Raw genomic sequence first — 13319 nt, 5'->3', positions numbered from 1 at the left:
GCGGAACTCCTCGCCCTCGACGCCGCCGGGGAACAGATCGCTTGACCATAATGTCACCCATCAGGTCGCCCTTGAAGGCCGAGAAGTAGGCATCGTACACCTTCTCGATGTCGGGGATCAACGCGGGGAGGATGGCGTAGCTCATGGTGGGCTAGCTGTGGAACGCTCGCTGACAGTGAGGTATCTTTTTGTGGTGCGACTGCGATGTGGGTGGAATGCGAGGGGATCGGCAAGGCGATGGGTTGGGTATGCGTGTAGGGTCTCAGCTGAAGAGGAGTTCGTCCGACGGTGTCTCAACATCTACCATGCGGGTGGGTAGACGACTAAATACCGTCAACCTCAACCTAACCGCCTCATCCAGCTCCGCACATCCGCCTCGCGTCTGGTTCGAATCTTTCACCTCGAGCAAGGGAAGCAAGCCAGACCCCTCCTTTCTCGCCACGACTTCCTCCTTGGCCGTTGCTCATCGTACCCTCCCTCGCTTCTTCCTGCTGGTCTTGGTCTGGGTTCTGGTCTGGGCGCAACCGTCGGGACTGAAGAACGCCACTATGGAACAGGGCGAGCACAAGCGGGTGCGCCATCGCGGAGTGCGGCGGCCGAGGTAGCCCAGCGGCAGAGCCCTGTCGAACGAAGAGCCCGCCAAGCGGCCTACCAAGAATGGTGGGTCTCCCAGTTTTGCCCTCCACCCCTTCTTCTTCCTCGTGTCGGCAAAGGTGAGCGTGAAAATTACCCGCTCGACAGAGTTATCAGATTGTGAAAACCACCTTCCTTACCAGGGAACCCTGTACAAGGCGCGCCTCGTGTTGTATGTATGAGTTCCGCCGGCTTGTGAGTGGGTTGGCGCCACGCGTGCCTAATCTGGTCTGGTCATCCGGACTAGCCTCGCCAAGACAGATTATCTGATCCGCTCTTGGTGCCGTTTGTCCATGTCCTACATTCGGCGGTCCGGTCACCCCTCCGGAGCGGACGCCATATTGGGCCGAATGACCTTAGCGAAGGGTGGAACGTTGGAGTCTTGGGTCTGACGCTTGCAGAATGTGGCTTGCAGGACCGCCGTGTGGAGGGGGCACAACCATGTGCCTTGCGTCCGCCGAGGCTTTATCCTCACTCGCCTTTTCTTCCCTTCCCATCACACTTTGACTGTTTAGGGCCAGGGTACGAACGCCTCCCAGGATTCGAGGCCCATGATCTACATGGCGATGGCTCAGTTGAAAATTGTTGTCGCTACTTGAACCTCTTGGCACTCACACATGTTGACATCGTGTAATTGCTGACTGACACATAGGCAAGCGCCAAGTAGTCTGAACTGACAGAGTCATGCATATACCTGCATAGTCGAAAGAAGCAATGCAATCGCAGCATGGTACAGAAACTTGTCCATTCGATCTTCCGTCTAGCCGAGGACTGGTACCTGCCATTTTGCATCGCTTCACGCCCTTCAGCCCTGGCGCCTCGCCCAGCTGACTATCCACCCTGTATCAGGTGATTTCTGCCGATCTCGCCCGTTCCGATCGTGTCCGTCGTGATCGAGCCCTCACCACCCCTCCCAGGGAGGAGTACCACTATGAACCCTAGATATCCACCTTCGGGACGCCCGCCGTGCTGGGAACATGGGCTACGGCGGGCCGCCGAGCGGCTGGACTCCCTTGCTTACGAGGGGCCAACAGAACCCAACTTGGCGGCGAGGGCCTTGATGGGGGCTGGGCTGATGCTGTGCAGCTCGCTCGGCACCTAGCTGGTTCTTGGTGATGGTGGGCTAGTGGCAACGTGGCGCGAGGGCACGTTCCGGACGGGTGAACGTGGACATGGGGCTGGTAGCCTAATGTTTCCCCACGAGCTCTATGCTCGTCGGTAGTCTCAAGCCATAAATCCTTCGATTTGTCTATGTATGTTCTGGGCAATCCTCCAGGCAAGTTCTTCTCATCGGCCGAGATATATTGGATAGCTCGGCGCCGAGGGCTTTGAATTGAGCTGTTTCTCGACGGTAATTGTTCCGTTGAGATGTCCTTGCTGTGGCGCCCACTACGGATCGACACTGGTCTTTGAGTGACAGAGGCCTCCTGACCTTCACACTTGAGATCAAGCGATGTGAAGAGCCGACTGTATGGTGTGGCACCATTTGTACGATACACGCCCGTTCAAGATGCGCAAGTCCACCAATCCAGGGTTTCGACACTCGGTTCTGGCCCACCAGTCTTCACTCACATCTTGCATCTAGACCTTGCTCATGTTACAGGACATGTGCCCAGTAACCATGTGCCAGCCATAACCATTAAGTGTGCTAGGGGTACAACATCACATATACCCACAATACCTTGAACACCCCCCTTGGCTGCCAATGAACAAAGGAGCCATACCCTTCTAGGCCTTACCCTCCGGCCCGCTGCCGCTGCAGGGCAGCAGATCTACACGCCATGCCCCGACGACCCCGAAGAGACCGGGGTCTCCGGGAGTCTCGGCGCCCCGGTTCCCCGGGTCCTCAAGCCCGCGTGCCAACCGCACTAACTTGTCTTGGGTAACATATCCCGGCCGAGGCCGTCTTTCACTTTTCGAATGCAACCCCGAGACACGGACCTTCCTAATTCGATGGGGTGCGACATTGGCCGTTGGCGCATTATCATGTATGTTCGAGCATTGGACTCGAGCTTAAAGTGCTTTAGGTTTTTCGACGACTGTAGATCGACGGAGTTTTGAGCATGCCGTTGAGAAGTGGATTCGTGGTTTCCGTCACCTCTCATCATGTGACCTGTTTACCAGCGTACCGAAGGAGATTTGTGAGGCTCGACTAGTAGAGGTAGTTGCTAAGGATACATGCGCTATTGATTGAAAAGTATCCTCGTGGGAAGTCATGACAAGCCCCGGGGACTGTCAAGCCTCCGAAACCAACTCTGCCTTCACGCTGCGGATGAAATCTGTTACCGGATCTGCAGGAAATATATTGCACCCCCCCGGCCCTCTCTTGGTTCTGTATCAGGAAAGAAATGTCATCCGGATGCAAATTAAGGTTTTCGGAGTATGTCTGGCCGGAGGTTTTGTATGGAAGCCGAAGCCCCCGTGGAACTCCAGATAAAGATGGATTGGGAGACGATCTTCGTCACTCAGCCTCCCGCCAGCTTGTCTTTCTACAACCAGCATGTGAAAGAATATTTATCGATGTGCTTGCTCCTACGACGTTGGCCGAATGGATGCGGTAATTGGCTTACAAGCCAAATTTGTGAAACTTTCGTAGCCAGCAGAGTACCAAAGGAAACTAACGCGAACCGGATCAATGACTATTCTAGAAGAGTCCGATGCACAAATCGCGTGTACCGATCATTCTCAGCTCAGCGGCAGCAAAATTTCCATGCACATCACTTTTTTCGAGTTGTATGGATACTAATTCACCTCGCAGTCCGGCATCTGGCTTCGGCATCTCGGCTCGCCTGCGTGGCCCGCTCGTTTCAGCATCTACCGGTGTGTCTTCACAACAATGCCAGCAGTATGAGGAGATACCTCGCAGCGTCGACTCCGCCGTCAGCCACTGGGTCGAGCGCAGAGGCATACCCGAGCTCTGTAACTTGCAGTTGCAGCCATCGTCTGCAGCGTTTTCGGATGTTCGGAGACCTCGATCGATAGTGTTCGCCTCTCACGGATGACCTTTTGTGCAGTCCGCCTTGCGGTCGCCTTGAGGTTTGTCATGGGCTCCTATCATATCATCGGAATACGACTCTTGAACCATTTGCCTCCCATCACAAGTCAGCTTTTCACTCCAGATATCTCAGCTCATCGACAGTCTTGTATTTGCATTGCCTTGTAATCCAGCTTTCGGTAACCATGTTGAAACTTCAGCATTTGAGCAAGAAGAGGCTTAATGAGGCGCAGTGCCATGACGCGCAACACCTGTCTCGCTTGACTGAGAAGCGGTTTCTTGGCTAAGCGAACGCGAAGACGGCAAGTATCGTTTCTCATGAGAATATTCTTCTTTTGGACATTCTTCATGATGCCAAGGATTCAGCAGAGCGGCCGAACTAACACCATATAATTGTCAATTGAATCCAATGACGCGATACACAAGCATGCAAGGGACTGTGTCAAACCGGTACGTAGACATTGTCGAAGGCCAGCCAAAGCATATTGGGCGGAGGCAATACGACAAGAGATACGACCTGCTGCATAAGTATATTCACAACAAGGTCTAGGAATGATTCATCTTTGAATGCCGCAAGCGATGCCGAACGGAGTATATGGAAGCACTGATGCTATGGCATATTCTTTTCAGGATTTCGCGTGTGGACCGACCTAAATGGGGACATCTCTTCGACCTCTTCTTACGACACCGAAGCCTCTCACTGCGGTCTCTCCAATTGAACTTTGCCTCCTGGAACGTGTGCAGACGAAGCTGCAGAGTAAACGGTCTGCCCACCCAAGGCCCTGAGAGGCTTCATGCCTCGTGGTGCACAGTGGCTATTGCATACGAGCTTATGATGTCTTCGAAGAATGCGACAGTTGATAAGTGAGCCTTATCTTGAACTGTATCTCGGCTACCCAATCTCATCACGGGGTCCCCAAATTGTGCCTCGCTGCGTCAGGATCATGCCATAGCGAGTCACCTTCAATTTAGTAAAAGCCAAATTGTCCTTTTTGTCAAAACTTTGGTGCCGGATCCAACGATTCCGTCTCGGGCGAAAGGCTCAACCCTAGCTTGCCTCTACATGCTGCGGTCGCAGTCGCGGTTGAAGTCGACATCGTCAGACTCTTTTGCACCGGGGTTTCGGCCAACCCTCCCCGACTCGGATTCGTAAAGCAGAAGTGAGCTATGGGCTCGGAGTCGGCTAAGCACAAGCCCAGCCCCATTGGAAGTACAGCGTTGAGAACGCCCGCACAGAGACTGGCGTGCTTGCTCGCGTGCAAATAAGGAAAAAAAAGACCGTTCATGCCTTGGCAAGCGACACGAGTACGCAAATGTCAGTTCGGGTGCTTGGAAAAAATCACACGTGGGCAGCTTGATTTCGCAGCTCCATTGTGGCGCAGATCAATCAGCATTGCAAAAAGAGGCCCCGAAAAGCTAAATTGATGAAGGCAGATGACAATTCCTCCACCTCTGTCGGGGATATACGCATGACGACGAGTCAGGGGTGGCCCAAAGATAGAAGATTCACAGAACCGTGCCTCGTCCCAAAACAACGGGAACTGAAGCCCTAATCAGTTCGTCTACTCTATCTGTAATGAGCGTATCTAGGCCTTGGTTCGTTTCATGCTCTGCGAACTTTAGGGCAACCCAGCGCGACATGTTTGCGATTGGTCGTTTGCACTCGAGGGCCAGTCTGTGCTTGGGGACGGAAATGTGTGCGACAAACCAACCCAGGGGCATTCCGTCGATTGAGCACTCTGTTGGTCAAAGGCTGGCATCATTGCAGCTGCCGACGGAAGACCCGACAAGTAGTGATCTAGGTGACATAGTCGTCGTCGTCGTCGTCAGCAGCAGTGTCGCCAAGACCAGGCATACAGCCAGAGAGCCTTTCTCCCTGCCTCAATCACGGGCCCGTCGCAGCAAGTGACAAGCACAGCGGGCGTACAATCATCTGCCGGGGTCCAGGCAGCAAGAAATCAACAATGAAGGCCTCTTGGCATGGCATTGGTGCCAAGACGCAATCATCTCAAGTCGGCCACAAGTGTGAGGGGAAAATGGAGGCTCAAGTCGCCTGGCAACACTTGAGCACCGCTCAAAGCCAAGGCCACAGGAACAAAACGAACGAGGGGCAGTGCAGAGAACACAAGCGCCAAGACCCTGCGATAGTGGACAGACTCAAAGTGAGCTCATTCCCACGACACTGCCCCCTAGACTGCCGCCCCGCTAGTCGTGTCCTAGACCGATTATCCCAGGATGCCCCTGGACTGACAGGTACCGAGACCATGTCCTATTGGCTCCCCCACAGCCTTTTTACTCGAAGAACCCGACGGTTCAGGACCGCACAGCTGACGCGCTAGGTACTCTGTGGTGCCAGTTGTCCGGGGCCCGCGATGTTGGGCATTGCAGATTGGATTGACTGCCAGACCACCATGGAATCTGCCGGGTCGGCGGGGATCGTAGAGAGCGCTGTGCTGAAGCTTCGTCGTCCATGCTGCTCTTTGCCTGTAACATGGGATGAGGAGCTAAGGGCACAAGTCCACAGATCGCCCAGGGGTGGAGTTTATGCTGCCAAGACTGACAAGTCGTGTTGCGCGCGCGCGACCGCCTCGTGCGTGACGTTTGTCGCTGCTCCCCATTTCGCTCACATGGCAGGCAATGGAGATGAAGGACAAGGGGCGCCGCGTCGTGATGGCACCTCATCTTTGCCCACGATGACGATACTATAAGACGAGCGACGATCCTCGCTCTACTGACCTGCAACAGTCTCACCCGGCACACCAGTCTTCACCCATCTCCATCACATCTCAGCTTTGAAACATCCGATCAGCGTCTCAAGACCATAACTTTTTTGTCTATCACTTCAAACCCCACAAGTACCTTCGTACTCCTCCACCATGAAGTTCTCGATCCTCGGCGCCTTGGCTGCTGCCTCGACCGTGTTGGCCTGTCCCGGCCATGAAAATAGCGTGCCCATGGGCATCATGAAGCGTCAGGAGGGTGCGCCGCCGCCGCCTACCGACTGGGCCTACGAGGCATCCTTCAACTGGGGCCGCATCAACGAAAGTATGCGAGCTCCCTTCTCAGAGACGGCCAGCTCCGATACTAACATGCTCACCCAGACTACACTCTCTGCCAGACCGGCACGCAGCAGTCGCCCATCGCGCTGAGCCTCAGCAACGGTCTGTCTCTCAACCACCGGCCGACGTTCAACTACCCGACCAACGTGACGGGCAATTTCTTCAACTGGGGCTACGGGCCGGCCTTCACCATCACGCACCCCGAAGGCGTCTACACGGGCAACCCGTCCTTCACGTACGACAACAAGACGGTCTACATGGTCGGCTGGCACATCCACTCGCCGGCCGACCACACGGTCAGCGGGCGCCGCTCCAAGTCGGAGATCCACTTTGTGCACGTCGACGCCGCGGGCCACGAGGCCGCCGTGCTCGCCTTCCGCGTCGACCCCGGCACCGAGGACGATGCTTTCTTCACGCAGCTGCCGCCCATGATCGGCTTCAGCGAGACGGGCACGCACGTCGAGGCCACGCTCAACCTCAACCTTGCCCTCGACGGCGTCGCCCACTTCAACGAGTTCTGGACCTACCAGGGCTCTCTCACGAGCCCCCCCTGCCACGAGGGCATCCGCTGGTTCGTCGCCCGCCAGACCATGTTCGCCGGCGTCACGCAGATGCAGGCCCTTCTCGGCGCCAGCACGTACAGCGCGCGCGCCGAGCAGGAGGTCTGGCAGCACCGCATCAACGAGTAAGGGTCGCCGGCTGCGTTCTTCTCTTGGTTCTTGATCTTCTGGCTCTGGACGCCACGTTTGGCCTTCCATGTATATATCTTCTTTTTCTTTTTTTGCTTACCACGAAAATTGGTGCGAGCATTTTGTGTCCATAGCGCTGGCGGTGGGTGGGTGTAGAGGTAGAGGTAGAGGCGCAGGGGAGTGGTGTTAGGAGCAGGACAGCAGCGAATCACATTACTGACGCTGAATTGAGACTTGATTTTGTTTTCTCGATGTATTACAGTGCCTCAAAGGCGATATTGTTTATATGCACAAGTGGTGCTTTGCGGGTGAATATCGTATTCCCATCCCAGGGTGACGATGGGTTGAACCTCTGGGGGTGCCCTGAATGTCGGTTAACCCTGTGGAGCCACCGAACAGGAGGGCTGAAGATGTATTCCGCCCCCCTACCTATATTCTTTTGCCTGCGTACCACATGTGGAAGACCTCTTCACTCTGCTCGAACCCACGCATTAACACTGGACCTAAGATCGGAAATGAGGATGTCGAACGCTTCAGAGCTGTGCAAAACATTCTTGTCACACTCTCCAGGCTCGCGTCTACAGCACGATATCAGTCCTCGGAGTGCTGAGGCTGAGCCTGTAACAATGTTCGCTTGCGATGGCGGACCATAATCTGAGGTAGCAGATAGGTTCGTGTCAAAAGTGCGACGCCTGAACAACAATCTAGATTCAACTGATGAACCGCCTATACTATGACCATTTCGTCTCTACTCATCAGATGAATGGCAGAATGTGTCAGGAGCTTTCGAGCCCACCGCTTTTATGAAGGTCTGGGAATGTCAGCGCGGCGGCATGCGTTGGGTTTTCTTCACGCCAAGTCGCTGAGCTATTAGCATTGCTGGAAGATCCTTCAACTCTCTATGAGATAGGTCTCGTGGCAGATTTTACTTTGCGTAAGGGGAGACTTCATTTACCGAACTCGATGTTAAACAAGGATGGAGGTCCGCCTCTCATCGCCAAGTCGATAGCTATTCCAATAGTTGCAGCCGTAAGCTTACAATATTATGTCGATATTCTTGCTCTTTAGCCCTCACGTGGGAAAGGTGTTTGCTGCCAGGAGTTCACCGCATCGGGTCAATAAACCAACACTTCACATCGCAGGGGAGAGCTTTCAGGCAGACTCCGTTCAGCCCTTCTTCATGCCATCCCCCCCATGGTCATCACGATGTATCGTGTTATGAGGGCTCTAGTCTTGAGGTACAACCTCCTGGGGCAATGCGCCTGAGTAATGCGCTTGGAAGTCAAGGCCGAGCCAAGACTAATTGGATATGGCGCAGGCTGAGCCGCCCAGGTGCATGACCATCTGCACGTAAGCACCCCTCACTTCACAGCAAGTATTTGCAGGCAACTCAAACTGCCAATCGCAAGCAAGCTAGTGTCACCATGTACTCCTCAGGAGGCTAGCGAGCCTTGAGAAGCGCTCTGCAAGGTTGTGCCTCACGCTGCGCCACGACCCACACGAGCTGTGCTGGTAGGTACAGAGTTGATACGTGTACGCGTTTCGGCGGTTCAAGATATGGCTCGAGGATGCCCAAGCTGTGTGCATGCAGAGTCCAATGCATAACGATGCACCGCTTCACAGAGGTCTCGAGCCGTCAGACACGATGTGGAGTCGAGAAGGCGCGGCGTGCACTGGAAGCATTGCTTCTGCCTGCCCTACAAGTGCGGGGCAGGCCGGTCAGGACGTTTCGACGGAGGAGAGGGGGAGGAGGAGACATAAATAAGCAATAGGCCACGCACACAGCGAGTGAAGGTATTACGCCATTCTCTTCCTCAACGACAACATCAGCTTGCCAAGAGGTCACATACTGCTCGACAGCGTCAGCAGCAGCAGCAGATCATATACTGATCAACAGCACCACCGCCCTCACCGGTAACACACAATGTCCACGCCCATCACGTTCTACGACATCGGGCCTGCGCCCGCCGGCGGCAAAGAACTGCTGCTCCGCCGAACCCCTGAAGACGCGGTTCCGCCTCCAACTTCAAGGCGCTGCCCACACAACCAAGTGGGTGGCGCTGCCCGACATTGTCAACCTGCGGACGACGCTCAAGGTGGCGCCGACACGCAAGTTCGCCGACGGCAGCGACTTCTTCACGCTGCCCATCATCGAGGACGCGTCGACGGGCACGACGCTCGGCGACTCGCTCGACATAGCCGTCTACCTGCAGCAGACGTACCCTTCAGCAGGCGAGGGCGACCTCTTCCCCGAGCAGCCGCTCGACTACACCTTCGACCCGGCCGAAGGCCTGCTCGTGCCGCTGTCGGCCGTGCGCGACAGCCCGTACCCGGCGTACGCGACGTTCACGTCACGTCGACGCGCTTTCACGGCGTACACGCAGCTCACGACGGTCGGTCCCGGTTGACCCGTCAACGAGCGGCGACAGGCATCTTGTCGACGCGCGCGGCGTACATGACGTCGTGGAGATCGCGCGGCGACGACAGGGTGCGCATGCTCGCGTCGTTCGAGGCGACGCTCGCCCCGCTGGCGGTGCTCTACGGGCGCGACGCGGGCGGGCCGTTTCTGCTGGGGGCGCGCGCGAGCTATGCTGACTTTATCGTCGGCGCCTGGCTGCGCATGTTCGACGTGACGCTGCCGGCAGAGGAGTGGCAGCAGGTGCGGGCGTGGCACGGCGGCATCTTTGGGCGGTTGCACGACGGGCTGCAGGCGTACGCCGAGGTGAAATAGATGAAGTTGAAGCATGAGCAGCCATGATGCTACCTACAACCTGGCTACCTTAGGTTCCTAGGTTCCTAGGTGAGTAGGTTGGTAGGTACCTAGGTAGGTATAGATATTCATAGATATGTAGGGAGTTATATGCAGCATGCCCACATTGCGTGGCTGAGCTGTCGAGTCACCTCTACATCCCGAGGCAGGAGGTAGAGGCAGAAAGAAGGCAGAGACAGGAGACAGGCACTAGACAGGCAGGAGGCTGAGGCTGAGGCAGCAAGAGGCAAGAGGAGGAGGAGCAGGAGACAGGCTGGCGACGGGCAGGAGACAGAGGCAGCAGGAGAAGAGGGGGAGGAGTATGACTCGCACGCAATGAATGGCAAGAGCGATCGATGCTGTGGGGCGATGAATGCACACTTTCCCCACCTCGATGTGTCCGTCGTCAGCTGCCAGTGAGGGGCTTCATTATGCCCGACTTCAAACTATGGCCCTCATCTGATGACCATCATTCAATTCCCAGCCTGGAATTCCCAAACCTGGCACCCGACACGCAGCGTCAAGCCCAGACTCCATCTTAGTGCACCCTCATCCCTCGCGTCGAGGGCAGCATGGCCATCTCGCATCGTGGCCTGAGAACGAACGAACGAGCATGAGCCACCGACAGTCCCCCAGCGCCTCCACCGACTATGAGCCGACACTTTCGCCATGGGAGGTCGATGTGTTTGACGGGCAGCACGACGGCGACGGCGACAAGGACAACGGTAGCGGCGTCGTCATGGCTACATGGTCAGACCGGCAGCTGTCGATGACACTCAGTGCGTGTCCTGCTTCTTCCATCCGAGTTCCCCAGCTGACAGCCGCAGCACAATCGCCCGGCCACTCACGAGACCTGTTCGACCGTGCTTCCGACACTGTCTTTGGCAGTGCTCTCGACAGTGCTCTCGAAGGTGGCATCGTGGAGGGCATTCTCAAGGACAGCCCAGCTCGCAGTGATGACCGGGCTCTCGACGACAGTTTCGCTTACAGTGACGACAAGACCATTGGCAAGACCATCGACAAGACCAGCGACAGGACCAGCGACAGGACCAGCGACAGGACCAGCGACAAGACGGCCAAGGCCCTACCACCCGAGACGCACTCACTCTGCCGCCCTTGGGACCGCCACCTCATCGCCCAGTTCGCCGTCGAGGCCCGCGACCACCACGCCCGCAACGCCCCGCTGCCCCTGCACCTCGTGCCCGTCATCCGCTTCAACATCTGGCACGCCCTCGCCTCCAACGCCGCCGTACTCGGAATGGACAGCGACTGGCTCTACTACGACGCCATCTCACCCTTCAACAAGGCCGGCCCGCGCCTCGGCCCCGCCGCCCTGCCCGCCGCCTGCCCCGCGAGCCTGTGCCTCGTGCCCCTGCAGCCGCGTGTCGAGCACCACCCCTGGATCGACCTGCTGCCCTTCCCCGCGCTGCGCGCCAACTTTCTGCGTCACATCATGCTGTTTGGCGAGGACAGCATCGACGAGGACGACTTGTGCCGCGACATTGTGCAGGGGGCCGTCGGCGCCGACGTCGCCGTCACGGACGCTGCGACCCTCCTTGTCTGGGGCGAGTCGTGGGATCCCATGGGCTGGGAGGCGACGGTGCCCTTTCTACGCAAGTGGGCCTGGTTGTTTGCCGGCAGCACCGACATTCTCGCGTCGACCAACTATTGGCGCCGGCAGCGGGGGGAGACGCAGCTCAGGTTTTGAGTGACATGGCACGATTTTGGTGGGATTTTGGTGGGACTAGGTGTTTGTAGCGGTACTTGTATATGAATGGTATGATGGACCGAAAACGCGATGCATCGACCTGACTATGCCACTCACACAACAGCAGTCTGCAAACGCTCCACATCATGCTCCATCATGCGAGCCCCCTTCAGCCACAGCCTTCAGACTGCCCATCCACCGCGCAAACCCATCATACAGCTCGCCCTGCTTCGACCACTTCAGCACGGGCGCCACGAGCCCGCCAAACGTTTCCCAGCTGTAGTACTCGGTCGCGACGACGACGCCGTCCTCGCCCACGACCTCGACGAGCTCCTGCACCCGCTCGGAGTGCAGCACGACGTGCGGCAGGCTCTCGAACCGCCACGCGACGCGGTACCCCTTGCGCCCGTCGCCTTCGCGCTCAAATGCCTCGAGCGCCGTGACGACCTCGCGCGGCCGGTTCGGCGCCGCGGCGTCGGGCGTCATGTACGCCGCAAACGTCGCCCGCACCCCCGGGTACAGGTACCCCGGCCGGCCGACGGCGAGGGCCTGCAGCTCGGGCGCGTTGAGGGGCGCGACGTCGGCGGCGGCCGGCGCGTGGGTCACCGTGGCAGACTTACAGAAGGCGTTCCACGCCGGCCAGGTCGTCGTGTCGAGGAGCTTGGCGAGGACGGCGAGCGGCGGCGCTGCGATGGTGGTGGAGCAGATGACGGTGAAGCTGGGCAGGGCGCTTGGCGGCAGCGTCGGGGTGGCTAGCGTCGGCACGATCTTGGGGGCCTGACCCAGGGCGAAGGGGGCCATGATGTGGTGCGGTGTGCCGTGATGTACTGCGGTGTGCTGTGCTGTGATGTGCTTCTGTGACGTGCTTCTGTCATGCATGTCAGAGGCGATGAAGCTGTCGCGAGAAGCTGTCGCGAGAAGCTGTTGCGATGACGGATGAGATGACGAAGCAGAGAAGCACGGACGTTCACCTTTTGCTGCTCGCCGACCTCATTTCATCGGCAGAACCTTATCTCGCCTGCGTGTCAGGATGTGCTGCCCGCGACAGGGGAGGCCGCCGAGGATTCCGTAATGCCGGACTGCCGCCCTGGAGCTGTCGTGCTGATACTTTCGCGCAAGGGAGGTCAAGTCAATGGCCGAAAGCGGGGTTGAGAATGAGGACAGCCTCAATGACAAATTTTGAGTGCTCAGCTTTCCATCGCCGTGCCTACAATGACGCTCCTCCATCTCAACTGATCAGTGGAGATTGCAGCTCACCTGGAAATAGAACGAATGATTGCGTGACCCTGTCATCGACAGCCTCTCGTCTGAGCGTCCAGGAACTGTCCCGACGCAGTCGACATGCTTCACACCCTCGCACACCTAACCACTTCGAAGAGAGCGCACCCGCAACCGGCCCGGACCTCACGATCGGAACCCCACCCCGTCCAACACTCGATCAGGACATGATCTCGCCATGAACCCGACAGGGTCCATGCTCCGGCGT

General features: G+C 57.4%; 4 protein-coding genes across 4 annotated transcripts in view; 3 read left to right on the top strand and 1 right to left on the bottom strand.

Moving 5' to 3' along the window:
* The window catches only part of VDBG_09265 (predicted protein), a gene marked incomplete at both ends in the record, with an annotated part of 883 nt that extends 738 nt beyond the window's left edge, over positions 1-145 (bottom strand). Inside the window, one exon of the mRNA XM_003000724.1 lies at positions 22-145. Coding sequence (XP_003000770.1) covers positions 22-145 — 124 coding nt within the window. The remainder of the gene's footprint in view (positions 1-21) is intronic.
* Positions 146-6504: 6359 nt separating this feature from the next.
* VDBG_09264 (carbonic anhydrase) lies at positions 6505-7376 on the top strand (the record flags this gene model as incomplete). Its single annotated transcript, XM_003000723.1, has 2 exons — positions 6505-6673; positions 6730-7376. The coding sequence occupies 2 exons, from the start codon at positions 6505-6507 to the stop codon at positions 7374-7376; spliced, it is 816 nt and encodes a 271-aa protein (XP_003000769.1).
* Positions 7377-8973: 1597 nt separating this feature from the next.
* Positions 8974-9784, top strand: VDBG_09263 (conserved hypothetical protein; the record flags this gene model as incomplete). Its single annotated transcript, XM_003000722.1, has 2 exons — positions 8974-9094; positions 9207-9784. The coding sequence occupies 2 exons, from the start codon at positions 8974-8976 to the stop codon at positions 9782-9784; spliced, it is 699 nt and encodes a 232-aa protein (XP_003000768.1).
* Positions 9785-10738: 954 nt separating this feature from the next.
* VDBG_09262 (conserved hypothetical protein) lies at positions 10739-11833 on the top strand (the record flags this gene model as incomplete). The annotated part of the gene is made up of 2 exons (XM_003000721.1): positions 10739-10904; positions 10953-11833. The coding sequence occupies 2 exons, from the start codon at positions 10739-10741 to the stop codon at positions 11831-11833; spliced, it is 1047 nt and encodes a 348-aa protein (XP_003000767.1).
* Between the last annotated feature and the right edge of the window lie 1486 nt (positions 11834-13319).

This window comes from Verticillium alfalfae, genomic scaffold, assembly GCF_000150825.1.
Source record: "Verticillium alfalfae VaMs.102 supercont1.14 genomic scaffold, whole genome shotgun sequence".
In the NCBI taxonomy this organism is placed as follows: domain Eukaryota; kingdom Fungi; phylum Ascomycota; class Sordariomycetes; order Glomerellales; family Plectosphaerellaceae; genus Verticillium; species Verticillium alfalfae.
Note: the sequence above shows the minus strand (reverse complement) of the source record. Positions and strands in the feature narration are given on the sequence as shown.